At 37.5% G+C, this 15702-nt stretch overlaps 2 protein-coding genes and 1 non-coding gene across 5 annotated transcripts; 2 read left to right on the forward strand and 1 right to left on the reverse strand.

Annotated features, from left to right (window-relative positions):
- Positions 1-2972: 2972 nt before the first annotated feature.
- Positions 2973-3044, forward strand: Trnaw-cca. The gene has a single exon. It is a non-coding gene; the product is annotated as a tRNA-Trp (tRNA).
- Positions 3045-7253: 4209 nt separating this feature from the next.
- On the forward strand, positions 7254-11148 carry LOC113503137. Its single transcript, XM_026884956.1, has 8 exons — positions 7254-7382; positions 7914-8102; positions 8751-9182; positions 9262-9324; positions 9420-9482; positions 9841-9921; positions 10000-10059; positions 10301-11148. The coding sequence occupies exons 1-8, from the start codon at positions 7254-7256 to the stop codon at positions 10433-10435; spliced, it is 1152 nt and encodes a 383-aa protein (XP_026740757.1). The 3' UTR covers positions 10436-11148.
- A 367-nt stretch (positions 11149-11515) lies between these two features.
- On the reverse strand, positions 11516-15483 carry LOC113503048 (farnesol dehydrogenase-like). Of its 3 annotated transcripts, XM_026884851.1 has the most exons (7): positions 15249-15483; positions 13969-14117; positions 13463-13628; positions 13018-13159; positions 12543-12675; positions 11954-12088; positions 11516-11639 (listed from the first exon to the last, which is right to left on the reverse strand). In XM_026884851.1, exons 2-7 carry the CDS (start codon positions 14098-14100, stop codon positions 11595-11597), a joined length of 753 nt encoding a protein of 250 aa, XP_026740652.1. In that variant the 5' UTR covers positions 14101-14117; positions 15249-15483; the 3' UTR covers positions 11516-11594. The 3 variants fall into 3 exon arrangements, with proteins under 3 accessions (XP_026740652.1, XP_026740650.1, XP_026740651.1); XM_026884849.1 differs by having other exon boundaries at positions 11571-12088; XM_026884850.1 differs by lacking the exon at positions 15249-15483 and having other exon boundaries at positions 11571-12088; positions 13969-14280.
- Positions 15484-15702: the final 219 nt, after the last annotated feature.

Genomic DNA, 15702 nt, shown 5'->3' on the forward strand with positions numbered 1-15702 from the left:
GTTAGAACTATAAAAAATGTCTGGCTAATAAGGAAACATCATCTAATTATTACCCAAATATTATATATAAAAATCAGCTATTACACTTTAACGTAAGTAATGATATAATTAATATTATTCTTATCATTTATAACGAATATTTAATTAATAATAATTGAAGATAGCACATATTATTGTTTTAGTTGATGTAAGCATGTATTAAATACTAAACAATACAAACGCATCTCACTCGCACCCACTTATATACATACTGCCTCGCGCTCGCTCCTACAGCTACCCTACATGCTTGTCTGGCAAGGGGTTGGAACTATAAAAAATGTCTGGCTAATGAGCAAACATCATCTACTTATTACCCAAGTATTATATATAAAAATCAGCTTTTATACTATAACGTAAGTTAAACTATAATTTCATGAACATTAAGGGTGTCTGGCAAGGGGTTGCCACGATGTTAAGTGTCTGGCAATGAATAACGTGATTTTTAATAATATTCTGAAGATAATATCAAAAAATCGCACTTTATTATTTGACGAATTTAGATCGGTATTTTACACACCTTTAGTACCGTTTACCTGCCTAAGCCACTATAACCCAAACTTCATAATGGTCCATCGTTCTTATCTGTGTTGGGAGTATGCGCTGACAAACTTTCAGCTTTTATAAAATAACGAAGGTCTGGGGTTCACGGGCTCTTAGACCATTATGTTTTATCTACATATTCAAGCCGAAAATTAAAACAATTAAAACACAACTCGTAAAACAGACGAATCTTTCGCACTGATCTCCAAGCTGCATAATATGTCGCATAACAAGCTTTGCAACACATCACGCTACACTTACTGTGATTAGGCTCTATCTATGCGTATATATAATATCATGTGTAATACACATACATACCATACAACTAGTTTGTAGAGCAGATATGTACTCGTAGTACTTACCTACTTATTGTGCCAATGCTGGAAAAAGCTCCAACCACCGTTGTAGACTGTTCTATCATGATGCACTTCAAAGCAAGTAATAATTGGTATTCAATCAATTTTAAAGTAAATCTTAACAACTGCGCTGAAGAAAAATCTTTTTTTTTTTCTTTGTTTCACTTTGTTCACAGCCTGCTGATACTGCTGATACTCTGCTCTGATATTCTGATATTCTGCTGATACTGTTACACTGAATATACTGTTTTGTGTTATTTGGCATAAAATACATGCGTCTTTCAACAAATATTGGAACTAAAACTCATAATATCCACAAAAGCACGACTTAATTGAAACTTGTGCTCATGCCTCGTAGACTCTACATTTGTACAAGTAGAGTATTAAAGCATATATAAATAGGAGTGTCACGGTTGTACCAATTGGTAATCCTTTTTTTTCTTAACTGGCTAGTTTAATAATTTGAGAACTTACCATTTGACTGCACAATTTTATAAGCAGAGTGTGATCTAGGTCACCACGCCGCACATGCAGTGAGCTAAGTGTCGCAGGTTCGATCCCCTCAAAGGCCAAGCATTTTTTTTGGATCCGAGTGTCTTTGTGAATGTTACATGAATGTTTGTCGAACTTCCTTGAAGTAAAGATAACATAGTTTAACATACCGAAGAGCGAATTTGTTTTTTTAAGACAAAAGAACAACGGCTTTCATGAATGAGCTTTATGACTCCCTCTATTACTATCTTGATACGTTCGCGAACCTTTAAGGTAATCTTTATTTACAAATCAAAAAGTTATTCCTCTTTACATGTGGTCGTTGCATTTATTAAATAACTAGCTGTTGCCCGCATCACCGTCGGCGTGGGCTTCAGTGCTTCCCTTTTCCATGAGACCGCTGAAATATGTAGCCTCTCTTAATATTTAAATACCCTAAAACAGCTGAGCACATGCCATTATTTGAAATAAACAATATTTATGATACACTAGCTCTTCGCCCGCGTCGACGTCGGTTATATCGCGTTTCCAAGAGAGCTCTTCAAAAGTCCGGGATAAAAACTATCCTATGTTCTTTTTCAAGGTCAACTCTATCTGACGTGAAAGCGTGACAGACAGAGTTACTTTCGCATTTATAATAAAGCCTGTTTATAAAAAAGCCGTAGAAAAAAAAATATAAACATTGACCGCCATCCCCCCCCCTCCCCTTTTCAACCATTTTCCTGTTAAAAAGTAGCTTATTTACCTTCTCAGGCTTAGACTATATGTGTACCTAATTTAATTACAATTGGCTCGGTAGTTTTGACGTGAAAGCGAGACAGACTGACAGACAGAGATACTTTCGCATCTATCGGTAAGAGACAACATCTACAGTATAACCGCGAAGACCAACGGCCTTGTGCTACAAAACAACAAAGTTCGTCGACATGAATAACACTCAGTATTTTTATTATACATGCCAACAGTAACTCTGAATAAATTTCTTCTTGTTTGGACGAACGGCATTCGTTCTTTGTGCATCGAAATAGATTAAAGACTTGCTCGTTTCTTTCCTGTAACTATTATGTTCAAACACATCCATATTTTGTTTCTAACGTAAACAATGAATGGTTGATAATAAATGATATCCATACATTACACATAGTCTAATATATAAAATTCCCGTGTCACGATGTTAGTTACCGTACTCCTCCGAAACGGTTCGACCGATTTTTATGAAATTTTGTATAAATATTGTGGGTAGGTCTGAGTATAGAACAACATCTATTTTTCATACCCCTAAGTCTTCATATCAACGGTTGCTCACAATTTTTTTTTTAATTTTTTTTATAAAGTTGCATTAAAAGTACATACAACTAGAAATAATTTATTAGGCAAAACAACGTTTGCTGGGTCAGTATATAAAATATGTTAGGTCAACGGGCGGAACAGCGTGCCACCGCACGTATTTAAGCAAAATACTACTGAATATATTATTATGTACAATGTTCTTATATACAATTTATGACTTACAATACAAACGTATATTTCAATTTCTTTAACACCGACTCCGTGGCGCAACGGTAGCGCGTCTGACTCCAGATCAGAAGGTTGCGTGTTCAAATCACGTCGGGGTCACATTGATAATGCAGTAAACACTTTTGTATTTTGCTAAAATGTTCTCAATAAAATTTGTTTGTATTTTTTATAATTATTTTAATTACAGATGACGAATCCGTGTTTGCTGCATGCGAAGCTACTAAAATGGGAAATCAATATGCCAGTGAATCGTCTATTTCCAAACATCATGTTAGTATAATATAATTTATTTATTTTTATTTAACTTCAGTAATATGGTACTTTGGGCGGTTGAGAACAAAGTCTGCCTATTTTGCCTGATTGTTATAAGTATACCATTATTTTCAAATACGCTAATAGCTCTATCAAAAAACTCTACTTTTGCAGACTGCATTATGAAAATGTAGAATACAATTTCATGTAGGTTTAGGTTAAAAAAATACAAAGTGTTGCATTTCACAGTTCTTAACGCAAAATGAATATCTACTTACGTATGTTCTGCTAAGAACCAATTACTGAACCAAAGTATCGTATACATAATTATATTGTACTGATTTTTTATAGACAACTCTTTAATTCAACTGATTGTTAATTCACTTTACAATTGTAAAGTGAACATAAAAATATCCTTAAGTTGTATGATGTTTAGGTAACATTCGACACGGACAACAACAACTTGTCAGAGTGCGAGGCATCATGCTTGAGTTCGGGGCACGTGACGTCAGGCATGCTGGGCTCCGAGGAGGGCGACGTGACGGGCGAGGACCTCGGCTTCGAGGACGGCGAGGCGGAGTGCGGCTGCGAGCCGTGCCGCCGCCTCGCCGACTGGGACGAGCTCGTCGGCGTCGCGCTGCCCCTCATGGAGAGACTGCGCCCCCCGAGGCACGACGTGTCCGTAGGAACCGACTGAACGACTACCACATGTTCGACTTAGTGCCACTGTTTATTTGAAGAGGAACCGTGGCGTGATGAAATGTGGATGTGACAGGCGTCTGTATAAATAAATAAAACTCGGTACGGGGTTCGATATTCCAATGGCGGGCAAAGATTCCGAATCTGAGACTAGGCCAAGTCAATCAAAAAAATATATACGAATCCCGCATTAATTTGTAATAAGAGTTTCATCCTAGTGTCGCGGGGATTTCGCAAACATTCAAGTCACATGTACAAAGACACTCAAAATCAGGACAAACATTCGCGCATCACACAAATGCTTGTCCTAGCGGGGATCGAACCCGCGACACTTTCCGCTCAGTGGATTTGACTTGGTGACCTCTACCACTCGGCTATCTGTGCAGTCTCCGATCTTGAGGCTCTGTGAATGTACTGTAAACTCAAGTAATACGTGCGTATAGCATCGTTGATATTGCTTAATTGAAGTCATATGACGCTTTATCTACAGTACCCTACACTCGTAGTGGGTATTCTTTCCACTATAAAAAAAAGGCGTAAAAGCATTAAATACTAGCTCCATACTATATTCATGTTCTGAAAGAGTCATCAACAATCCCCCCGTTTTAAATGCATTTCTAGTAAAATATTGGTTGCTTAAACTATAAGTTAATGTATGAGACAGACTAGACATGATGATAACAATAATCTAGCCTGCGTCCACAAGTGCGATTGTGAAAACCATGTATAACTACTTAAAGAATTTGAAATTGTAATTGTACCAAAATAAGCATTATTAAATATAGAAATAACTCTTTTTTGACTTTCCTAGATCTGAATTGCTAATTTAATTATTTCAATACGAGAATTTCACGTCATTTCAAATTTTTTTTGTAAATGCTCCCATGGATGGATTCATTTCAAAACAACGGTTTATGAGGTTTTAGAGAAACGCGACTCTTTTTATTATAATTTCATTATATTTGTATGGCATGTAAAATAACAATGTAACTATGTAATCGTAACGTTTATTTATACTCCTATTTTCTATGCTTTAAACAACGACCATACAACCCTAGACGCATGCAATTTTGTCAAACAGCTGAGGTGTGACGTAACGGGGCACTGTATTTTTATTTCCCCTAATAGAAACGTTAACGCGGATTATGTAACTAGCACAACTACTTGTAAATTTTCAAGCCTGTGTGTTGCCACTTTGCCAGATATCGGTCCCCTGATGCATGGTCAGGAGTTGTGTGATGGTTGGCTTTAAAAGTTTATATATTGTAAACATTTTAGTGAAATCATGATAACTGCCATATTTTGTGTCGATGTTAATAGCAACTAGTTGTTGTAAATATTTGAATTCAATCGTTATGCTTTATACAATGTACTCGCGATTCTTTGTTGTTTATTGTATTATAATAATGTGGAATAATAGATATTAAATGCATTTATTATGTTTTTTTGTTTCTATTTTTATTACCTTGGCTACATTTTTAACGGTTTTTTTAATGATTCTTAGTACAATGCTTTGAATGTAGAGTGGAGGTCAAGTAACTTGTTTAGCAGATTTAATACCTGTCAGCATTGTAACGGAAGTGGTCGAGCTTTTGCAGATATGAACGCCTGTGAAGCTGTAGCTGACCGCTGCGAGGCCTGCGAGCTATTTATAGTCTAATAATAGATACGATTTGTTCCAAAATTCAATGTCTTGGTGCTTGACTCAAAACAAAATCATTCGCGTGTCAAACAACAGGTGTGATTGTCCCGCAAATAACAATATTTTGACAATTACTAATGTCCACCTTATCCGTATTATACATAAACACGAAATTAAGTCAGAAATAGTAGACCACATTCTTGGGCGACCGTACATGCCAACAAGTCTATTGGCAAAATTAGACTAGCCCATGCAATCTTAAGTATGTAACCAAAACCACGTAGGTCAAGATCAAGTTACCTCGGTACCGGGACTCAAAGCAAATATTAGCAATAGCACTTGTCGCAATAGTCAACGGATACGAGATGTGAGGAAGTGTGCAGTAGTGTGAGGCCGGAGGGCGGAGGGTCGCAGGGAAGTCGCGACGGTTTGGCAACTCGAGTGGCGCAACCGAGCCGCGGTAATACTGGTGTTGGAGACCTTCTGCTAAGCGAGTCCACGCCCCGATGTACAGGGTGCTTAGATACGATTCAAGAGTCGTTAGAATAAATATAACTTGGATTAATTTAAAGTTAACAAGACTCGTCCTAGAAACTAAGGTTGAAAAGAATGTATGCACGCTCTAAAGAATTTAATTTTCCTGTCGCTTCCAGTTTCGTAAACCAAATCTCATACACATAAGTCTGGATGTTGCTTATATTATGTATAAGTATACTTAAATCATAATAATGTTTAACGTTTAATTGATATTCTTAGCTAGGCAACGCTAGACTACAAAAGTCTATAACGGCCGGCATATATTGAACCTATGTCAGAACTCTGGACTATTTGGAACAGACTATTTGGAATTAGAATAACATAACATTTTACTTTGATAATATTTAATACTAAATTACTAATTAAGATTAAGAGCAATGCAAGTAATTAAAATATATGCGCATATTCGTAAGGTGACAGTTTTAGAAGGTCTTGTATAAACTTCCGCTTACCAATTTGCTCATGAGAGAAGTTGACAACTTCCTTGTTTTACTTCAGTCGTTATTAAGTTGTGAACTTAAAACTACTTCTGATAACATTATTAAAAAAAACATTATATAAAGACTCTTTTGAGTTAAGTAATACTAGGTCACGTTTAAGACAATTTTAAACTTATAGTTAAAAAAAAGCATTGAGTGAAGACATCACCCTGTGTAGCTTCGCGACAGGAACTCAGTTTTGTTATAAGATATTCCTTACGTCGTGTGGCGATGCAATCAGCTGATAGTTACTGATACGTTCGCATCTAGTCAAAAGGTATGTCTAAAATTATTTTAACTAAGTGCTACCTACCTGAATATTCATTTACATAATCTTGGCGTAGAAGGAAAATGTAGTGGGTCTATTGCCGGTTACTTGTGACATAAAACTAGTCCCTTATGTACTTACTTAACTAGTCTAGCATTCCATTCAATCATTCTAAATTCGGTATTTGCTCGTTGAATCCAAAATCAAATGATCTAAAGCAAAATTATCAGTGTGCGAAGTTATGTGAACCTACCCAGGCAAGTTAATTACGGAATAACAGTTATAAATGAGTAGAAGTTCATTATTTAACAATTATGACAGGTTTCGCAACATTCTTGTTCCTCAATTAATTAGTTGATATAATATTTAGATGGTAACGCTTGTGGCGTGGTTTCAGTGTGTCGAGTGTACTGTGAGTGACAATGAAGACAATGACGGGGAGACGAGGGTTGGCTGTGTTCCTGGTGCTGTGTCTGGTCATGAACGCGGCGTGCGTGCCGGCATCCTACCTGCGGCCTCGGAGGGGACTCTCCGATAATAAAGTTGACTCTAAGGAATCTGTAAGTGAATTCTCTCTCTCTTTTGAGATTTTAATTTAAGTTGATTCTTATTTTATTTATACTTTTAATTCTGATACTATGGAGAGCGAGGCCTCTAAGCACAGGTAGGAGGTCTCTGTGAAAGATACCAGATATTTTACAGGTGTAAAAAAACAAAACATAAGATTTTTATAAGTAGGGTTTCTGTAATTTACTTTGGAATTATTGCGAAATAAATTGCAGTCAGTTTATAAATAGCAATTAATTTTGTCATAATTCCTTAGTCAATTGACGCAATCGTATGTTTACCTGTGGCTTATATCAAAAACGGGACGACCTCTATACGACTTTAGCAATAACTTAAACTGTAATCAATGTTCAAATACTATATTTTTTACATGTGACTGACTTTTAATATCTACCTATCCACATACACATCCAGAAATAATTGTTTTCTGTCCCTACAAAACGAAGGGAGAACCTTTTCACCGGGAAAGTAAGATAATGACTGTACGTACGACTCGTACCAACCAAAAAACTTTTTTTAAACAGAAGGACGATAAGGGCACAAGTGTTGACAAGGATTCTGATGATGACGACTTCGAAGCAGAGTTCAACAAGAGCCCGCCACCGCCGGCCGGAGGGGGCGGCAGTAATATTTTCAGCCTGCTGAACCTGGCCAGCGCGCTGTTCCCCGCCTCCTCGAGTAGTGGTGGCCTGTCTGGAGGCACTTCTTCTAGCGTAAGTCTCCTCACTATTTTTCTCTGGTCTTAACCAGCCAGTCTTGTTTGTACTCCCTCTCACTATACTTCGAATAGATTAGAAATGGAACAATGAAGAAAGGGCTTTATCTTGCCGGAATAAAAAAGGCTAAACAAAAAAATTACACGCTCCTGTGTAACCTTCATTTTTCGTTTTCGACAAATCCTTGTTTACTTCCAACTATGCTATCTAAGTAGTTATTTCTGCATTTTCTACTATTTCACAAAGGCAAGAGGTTGTATCAACTACGACAACGGGATGCTTCTTTTAAATGTAACAGTCAATAAGACAAATTCGTATGTTATTGTGTGATAAAGAAGTATCCTCAATGTTGTCCACTGTTACGAATGCCACAACTTTGAACACGTTATAAAATTAATCTTTATACCGATTAATAATGCCGCTTCCGGATACATGTACAAGTCTCGCGTTTACTCGCTAACTGCACTTGCACCGCACTCGATTTTAACTCACGTAAATGTCTCAAGGTTTTAAGCCGCGAGTTCATTGTAGTGTATTGCACTGGTTTTATACGCCTACGCACTCAAGCACCTTGCACCGAAGGTAAGTCCGTTTCACATTTTGCAAAACACACTTTATTTAGATGGATATTGTTAAACCATTTAATTTGAAAACTATAAAACTGATTACAAACACAATTTACCATCCCACCTTCAATTTCAGGTAAAAAACAACAACTTAATAGTTAAAAAGTTGATCCAAGACCTCGTTCGTCTAAACCGGGTCCAAGTAAAACTAATACAAGACCGTAAAGACATAGCAGACAATGAGATAGACATCGACTATACGGTTGACTTAAAACCTCCTCCTTTCCAAAAGCAAGAGATTGATGAGACAGATAGTGAGAGTGATGAGAGCTCAGAATCAGACGAGGATAATGGAGCTGAGGAGAGCGTGGAGCGGGAGAGTACGGAGAATGGTGGGTCCAAGCAGGACTCGGCATCGAACAGTGATGATAATGACTCGGATTATGATGAGCCGCCCGAAGGGGATGGCCAAGGAGGCGGCATTTTAGGCCTGCTCGCTGGACTTAGTGGTGTAAGTGGGAAACAGTGATTTGTTTTGTGAAATTTGCAATCAATCATGATAATAAATGATTGATTTAATTTATCCACAGGACGGCGAATCAGACTTGGGTACTTTACTGGCGACGGTCGGTGGAATAGTCGCTAATTTGAGTGTAAGTTTACTTAAGTATAAGCAGTCTGATTTACCTGCAAAAAGTATATTGAAATTGATAATTTCAATATTATTGAAACAAACGATTCGTTACAGGGAGACGGTGTGGATATTAACGCTTTAATAGCGACTGGGTTAGGGCTCTTTGTCGGATTGTTGGTAAGTAAGACTCCTTATTTTATTCTTTCATTTCTGGGGATATACCATTACCTTTCGAAGACTTCGAAATAAGCATTCAGGCTGTAGCTGTTATAAAACGCAGCAAAGCGTAATATAGAGTAGTTTCTTGCTTCCACAACTTTACCAGTCTCAATGATTATTTAGACGTTGCGAGAAGTATTGTGTGAGGTGCAATACATTGCGGAGCCGAACATCTATGAAATCAACATTGATATAACATCGCCGGCAATGTATTGAAACTCGCAACTGAAATCTCGTAGTTGAAATCGCACCGCACTTTAAGAGGTGATGATAAGCCTTGTTAACTATGCTGAATACAAATTAACGTTTCCTAAAGTCTGAAGGTGCAGAAAACCCCGGAGAGATAATAGCAAGCTACCTGCTGACGTCACTCGACACTTTAACGGGAGGTGGAGCGGTATGTAAACATTTTCAATCATTTGTTTTTTGCTACAATTTTGTTGTGAACTATATAATTAAGCCTTGGATATTTCAGAAAAATAACGGCGAATTCTTCGGAAAGTTTTTGTCGAAACTGGTGAAGGGGACAAGTGCTGTAAGTATAACAAACACAATATCAATACATGTTTAAAATACGATATACTAATACGACTTAAGGCCGATTTTTCAATCATAAGTTATCTGCTATCTGAGGAATAAATATGGCCGTTTGACAGATTTTCTATACAAATGCTGTCAAAAGGGAAACATATTCGTCAGCTGGCGATTGAAAAATCGGCCCTTAACCAAATACCTCTACCACTATACACTTTATATTACGACATATTCCATTGTAGGGGGGTGATCCCGATGCCAGTTCTTCAGAAGAGGCTAATGGCATGAAGATGACCGACTCAGCTGGTTTCTTTGCCAGCCTGCTGATGGGACTACTGGGAGATATGTCCAAATCCAGTTCCGGTGGATGGCATTAATTTAGGAAAACAACTTAAGATTGAAAATTAAATAAGATTTGATTCTACAAGCCAATGCAACGTGTGTTATGTGCAAGCAGTATTATAATGGAGATTTTAATGTGCAATATTTGTGTAGCTCTACTCTATGTATGGCTTTTAATACTCAGTGAAAGCGATATCTTTAATATTAGGAATTTTCTAGAGACCTTAAATCGTCATTTGGACTATGCGAGAAATATCATGCAAGTTGCAATACATTGCTGGCCAAGCTGTAGTATAAAATGTAAAAGGTATATCATAGCCGGAAATGTATTGCAACTAGGACGATGTTTCTCACGTCGCATAAATGAGGGTGTACTTTAGAATTTGTTGTCGATTAAACTGTTAACTATTGCTAGTATAAGTTTATCTTAGTATTTTCCTACCGTTTCAAATATAAATTAAATACCGAAATCATTTGCAAGATATTTATTCCATTCCATTTCAGATACAAAGAGTAAGTATACAGTAGATTAATGAAGTTTCTTATAATTAATGGAGGCCGTTTGGAAAAGGCAAACATTGGCAACCAATCGATACCGATCACCATTCTCAACAACATTTATCTACCATATTTTGTGCCCATTAACAAGGCAGACAACTGCAACCTCTGATGAATAGACTGAAAACAGCCCATTCCCTTTTAAACCCGAAATAAAATCAATTCGAGATCGATTTAATTAAAATCGTTTCCTATTAGATATCATAACTGATAAAAAAAATGATAAACAATATAAAATTAGAAATAAAAAAGCGTGTTAAAAAACAGTACATAAAAATAAAAAAATACAGGTAAAATATCACGCCTAGACCGTCCCAAACATTTGAGGCCGCTATTCGTCTAGTGTCTGCACAACTTTGGCGGTTAACCTCAAAATTAGCAACGTTAAAGTCACAAACGCAACTATAGCGTTGCACATACTTTACTAATAATATATTTTTGTGTAGTCGCAGAGCAGTTCAACCCCGAAGCCGTCCCCGGTGTGGACGCTGAAGATGGACATCCTCCGCGCCGTGCTGCAGTTCGGCACCAGCATGCTGGGCATCGCGTCCACAGCCTTCGGCAACGCCTCCGTCTAACTCTAGTGTATAACCTAATCTAGTGCCATCAGTTTAGTCATTAAATTTATTTCTACAATCACAGACGTTTTTCTGTCACTGATGTTATTGTTAGCTCATCGATCTGTAAATTGAACAGTTTTATATTTTAGAATGTTACTTAGTAGTAGCAATACAAATCACAGCCGAAGTGTACTAAGACCCAACTAGCAAAGTTCTGCATACTATAAATAATAGTCACGTCAATTTTGCCCTCCCGTCCCTACATCATGCTAGTCCAAACCGGCCAAACTCGTTTCAATAAAACCCTTTGTAAAGTGTCACCAAAAAGTCTGGTATAGCAATTAAAGCCTGCGCTAATTTAAAACTTACTTCAGAGGTCACATCAAAAAAATATACTTTTTGTTTACTATAAGTCCTACAACTACATATACTTACGTTAACGGCCGGTGGCGTGGACAGCAGGTACAGTATGGCGTCGGCGACGTCCTCGGGCCGCAGCCCCGGCAGCTGCTTGGTCTGCTGGAAGGCGTCCGACGCCAGCTGCGTGTGCACCAGCCCGGGCGACAAGCTCTGCGACATAACCTTATGGTTACATAGCTATATTTCGCTCACACATCCGTAGGCAATTATGCTAGCTATTCCCCGCCCACTTAATTTCGAAAATGTGGGATCATTTTCGAAATTAAGTGGGCGGGTGGGCAACATACAATTGAGAAAAAAATTATCCTGTCTTAGTCTTGGTTATCCTTTCACGTTAAGATGGAAGTAGGATAGAATACTACTAGACTCGAGACTTTAGATTTAATTTAAGATTTATGATAATTTCTTCTCCAGCAGAAGTAAAAACTACCCGGATTAGAATTCTGAGTTAGAATTTTAGGATTATGACAGAGTGAAGTTTTGTTTCCTATTTATGCGTACAGGTACATAGTACCTATAGGTACAAAGAGGACAAAGAGTCTTCTTTTTGTATTTAAATACGGAAAGAGTGTATTAAAAGATAGCATTAGTACCGCATACTCACAGTGACTTTGATTTTATTGGTCTTGTGCTCAGATAGCTCGTTGAGTAGTCCGGCGGTGAAGGCAGAGATCGCGTACTTGGTGCTCGGGTACACGTTGAAAAACGGTGAGAAAGGCACGTAGTGTCCGGCAATACTGAGGTTAATATGCAATACTATAATATCTTTGATAAGAAACAAATGGTCAAGAAGATAGCTATTTACATTTGATTTACGTAGGCTGAGGTGGGTTTTCCAAATAATGTCGGGTGAAAACGCAATACGGCCCCGAGTTGAAGGATTTTCTAGAAACATATTAATTCACAACGCGCTTCCCGACGAAGGTAAATCAATGTAGGTACTATTCAGATACCTGGGCCTTTCCATTCCAGTCAACTCTGAGAAACATTATTTGATAGCACCCACAGTCCGGATCCTAATTTTTCAGAGCCCCTGAAAACTCTACTCTACTTTAATATCATCACTTATTTAAAGCTACCTGTTAATGTTAATGATATGCGCTTCGAGTCCGTGGGTCTTCATGGAGTGGATGGCGTGTCGCGTGCACAGCACTGCCGCCGTGTAGTTCGTGCCAATGGTAGCGAGTATCTGATCATCGTTCAACCCCTCCTCGCCCAAATCTATTCGAAATATATAAAAAGACCTTATAATCACATGCATACCTATAGTCATGTCGATGTGTCGAACACCCTTCACCGCTTCCAAAGTAGGTAGGTAGGTACAGGTAAATACTGCAGTAACAAGTTGTGTATTATTCAACGAGTTCTTAATGGACCTCGCTCAATTTCAACACCGTTTAATTTTACTCCTCTAACTATAGTTTAAGATTATTTAGTCCAATGAATCAGGCTAAATAAACTGCTTATGTGCCTTGGCACACGCGAAAAAAATGCAAGCATGATGATCATTAATAAGGTACGTACCCGTGATATGTCCCCTATGAAACACGCCAGCATTGTTAACAATGATGTGAACGCAGCCAACGTTCTCGTTAATCCATTTGAAGGCCGCAGCGACATCGTCCGACCGCGTCAAGTCGCACTTCACAGACTTAATCAGGCCTTTCCCGGTCACTTTGGCTTGCAATGCCTGAGGAATTTAAAGGATTTTGAACTCTCAAAATAAGAGGTTTTTTTAATTGTTAAGATTTTTAACGCTTTTGAGACGGACATACCGTATTTTTAACTTATTTATAGTTTATCAATTTTGCACCAACGAGAAAACTTGCAATGATGCAATTTCAATCCATCCTCTATCTATGACCATATGGTGTTGCCATAACTTTTTATGTGAAGTTAATTAGCGACAGATTTTATCACTTAGGTACTCTACGACTATTTAGCTTACAGAAGTACCTGAGTATAAGTATCAACAACGTATCTAACATAGATTACCCAACAGAGTTTATGGGAGTACAGTACAAACGTACATCAATTAACGCTGGTCTTCGGGCGAGTCCCACGACGTTGATGCCAGCGGTCGCGAGCGCCACGCAGACGGCGGCTCCAATACCAGCGCTAGCTCCTGTCACCACGGCGTTCTTGCAAATCCAGCGATCCATAGTTAGGATTTTTCCACCTGACAAACAATTAAAATCTTATTTTTTTTAACCTCAGAAAAGCAATATAGTCGCTATTAGGATGGTGATTACATTGTTATTGTAACCAAGAGCTGCAATTATCTTTTGAATAAATGCATTTATAAATACCATTGCCCTTATTCGAACTTTGTGGAACGTGTTACTTACTTATGTCAAGAATAAAGAGCTGAAAATAAGAAATCTGTCTGATCTGTAAGTAGGTCTACCTATATCCGACAGGTGTTCACGATAGTTATTCTTATATTTTTTGTTAAAACTCTTGTCGCAAATGATTTTAGAAGTGGCCTATGCAGGCCATCGTTAGTTATTTACATCAATACAAAACCTTAAATACAAATTATAATATAGCAATGGAAAATAAGCGTGGTACCTCACCTAGCTGACAGAATATCCACTAATATGGAATAACATGATTATTGAACACAACTCGGTCTTCAGGGCTTTTGTATCATTTTAAAAAACGATTTAGTAATAATAGTTAATAAAGAAAGTACCCAAAACAAACAAGGTGTTCCAAGCGTAATGACAATGTTGTAAATGACAGCTAATCCTGAACAGCAGAGAAGTAAACAGCAAAGAACATAAATGAATAATCCAAAGAGATTGAATACGAAAATGATGAAAATCAATCAACTGTGGAGTACCTACGAGTACATGGCATTTGAAGAGTTTCTATGGGTTTAAGTTTAAAATAGATAACTGAGGCTTATACTTAAAATGCTGTAGTATATTTGCAATTTAAAGCGAGATGTAGCTCTAAATCTGCTATTTACAATGTCGATAACTGAATGACAATTTGATTAAATTTTAAACTATTCCTATTCCAGATAAGTACCAGCAGACATATAATCAGTCTCAAGGCAAACTAGAGCACCAATAAACCAATGCCCTGGCAACAATGGAGTACCCATAAGATCAAATTTTGAATAAAAATTTTTTTTTTTGTGTATCCATGTGGGGTATAAACTTAATACAACAGTCTAACGAAACAAAATTTTTCGTTGTTCCTAACTATAGTTTACGGTTTTTTTTTTAAATACGAGTTGTTATTCATATTATGCTATATAATAAACGGCTTAATTTATTTTTTTTAAAGTTTTCCGACTTACCGTTCAGTTACTCCAAGCGTTATTCTTGATTTTTTTATTGAACCGTTCACTATGCAATCACCGTTTAGAATGGCGTGAGGTTGCACTCGGTTAGCAATGCAGTTTGAGCAAGAATAATTACTTGCCTGCTTTTAAAGTTCACCGTTCACGTAATTGACAATCTGTTTTGGTTCAGCTGCTGTTTGGCAAGGTTTCACTTATTTATATTATGTTCTATTTGTACAGAACCCTCAGTGTCGATAGTCTGATGAAGACTTGACCGTTTTTTTTTGGTTGAAGTGGCAACAGGAATTCATAATCTGTGAAAAAAAAACTAGCTATCATGAGATACTGCGACAAAAGGCCGGACAGATACAGAACCATAAGTATTTCCCGGGTTCGATCCCCGCGTAGGAAGAGCAGCTCTGCTAAGTCCAGTTGTGCTTGAACTTGAACGTTTGCGAACCCCCCGCTA

The sequence above is a fragment of the Trichoplusia ni genome, chromosome 18, assembly GCF_003590095.1.
Source record: "Trichoplusia ni isolate ovarian cell line Hi5 chromosome 18, tn1, whole genome shotgun sequence".
In the NCBI taxonomy this organism is placed as follows: domain Eukaryota; kingdom Metazoa; phylum Arthropoda; class Insecta; order Lepidoptera; family Noctuidae; genus Trichoplusia; species Trichoplusia ni.

Coding starts and splice junctions, on each gene's coding strand:
- LOC113503137 (XM_026884956.1), top strand. CDS start 7,254: ATGACGGGGAGACGAGGGTTGGCTGTGTTCCTGGTGCTGTGTCTGGTC. Junction 8,103..8,750: donor CTGGAGGCACTTCTTCTAGC/GTAAGTCTCCTC, acceptor TAAACCATTTAA/TTTGAAAACTATAAAACTGA. Junction 9,922..9,999: donor CTTTAACGGGAGGTGGAGCG/GTATGTAAACAT, acceptor TGGATATTTCAG/AAAAATAACGGCGAATTCTT.
- LOC113503048 (XM_026884849.1), bottom strand. CDS start 14,100: ATGGATCGCTGGATTTGCAAGAACGCCGTGGTGACAGGAGCTAGCGCT. Junction 13,160..13,462: donor TCATAGGGGACATATCACGG/GTACGTACCTTA, acceptor TATTTCGAATAG/ATTTGGGCGAGGAGGGGTTG. Junction 12,089..12,542: donor CCAATAAAATCAAAGTCACT/GTGAGTATGCGG, acceptor GTTATGTCGCAG/AGCTTGTCGCCCGGGCTGGT.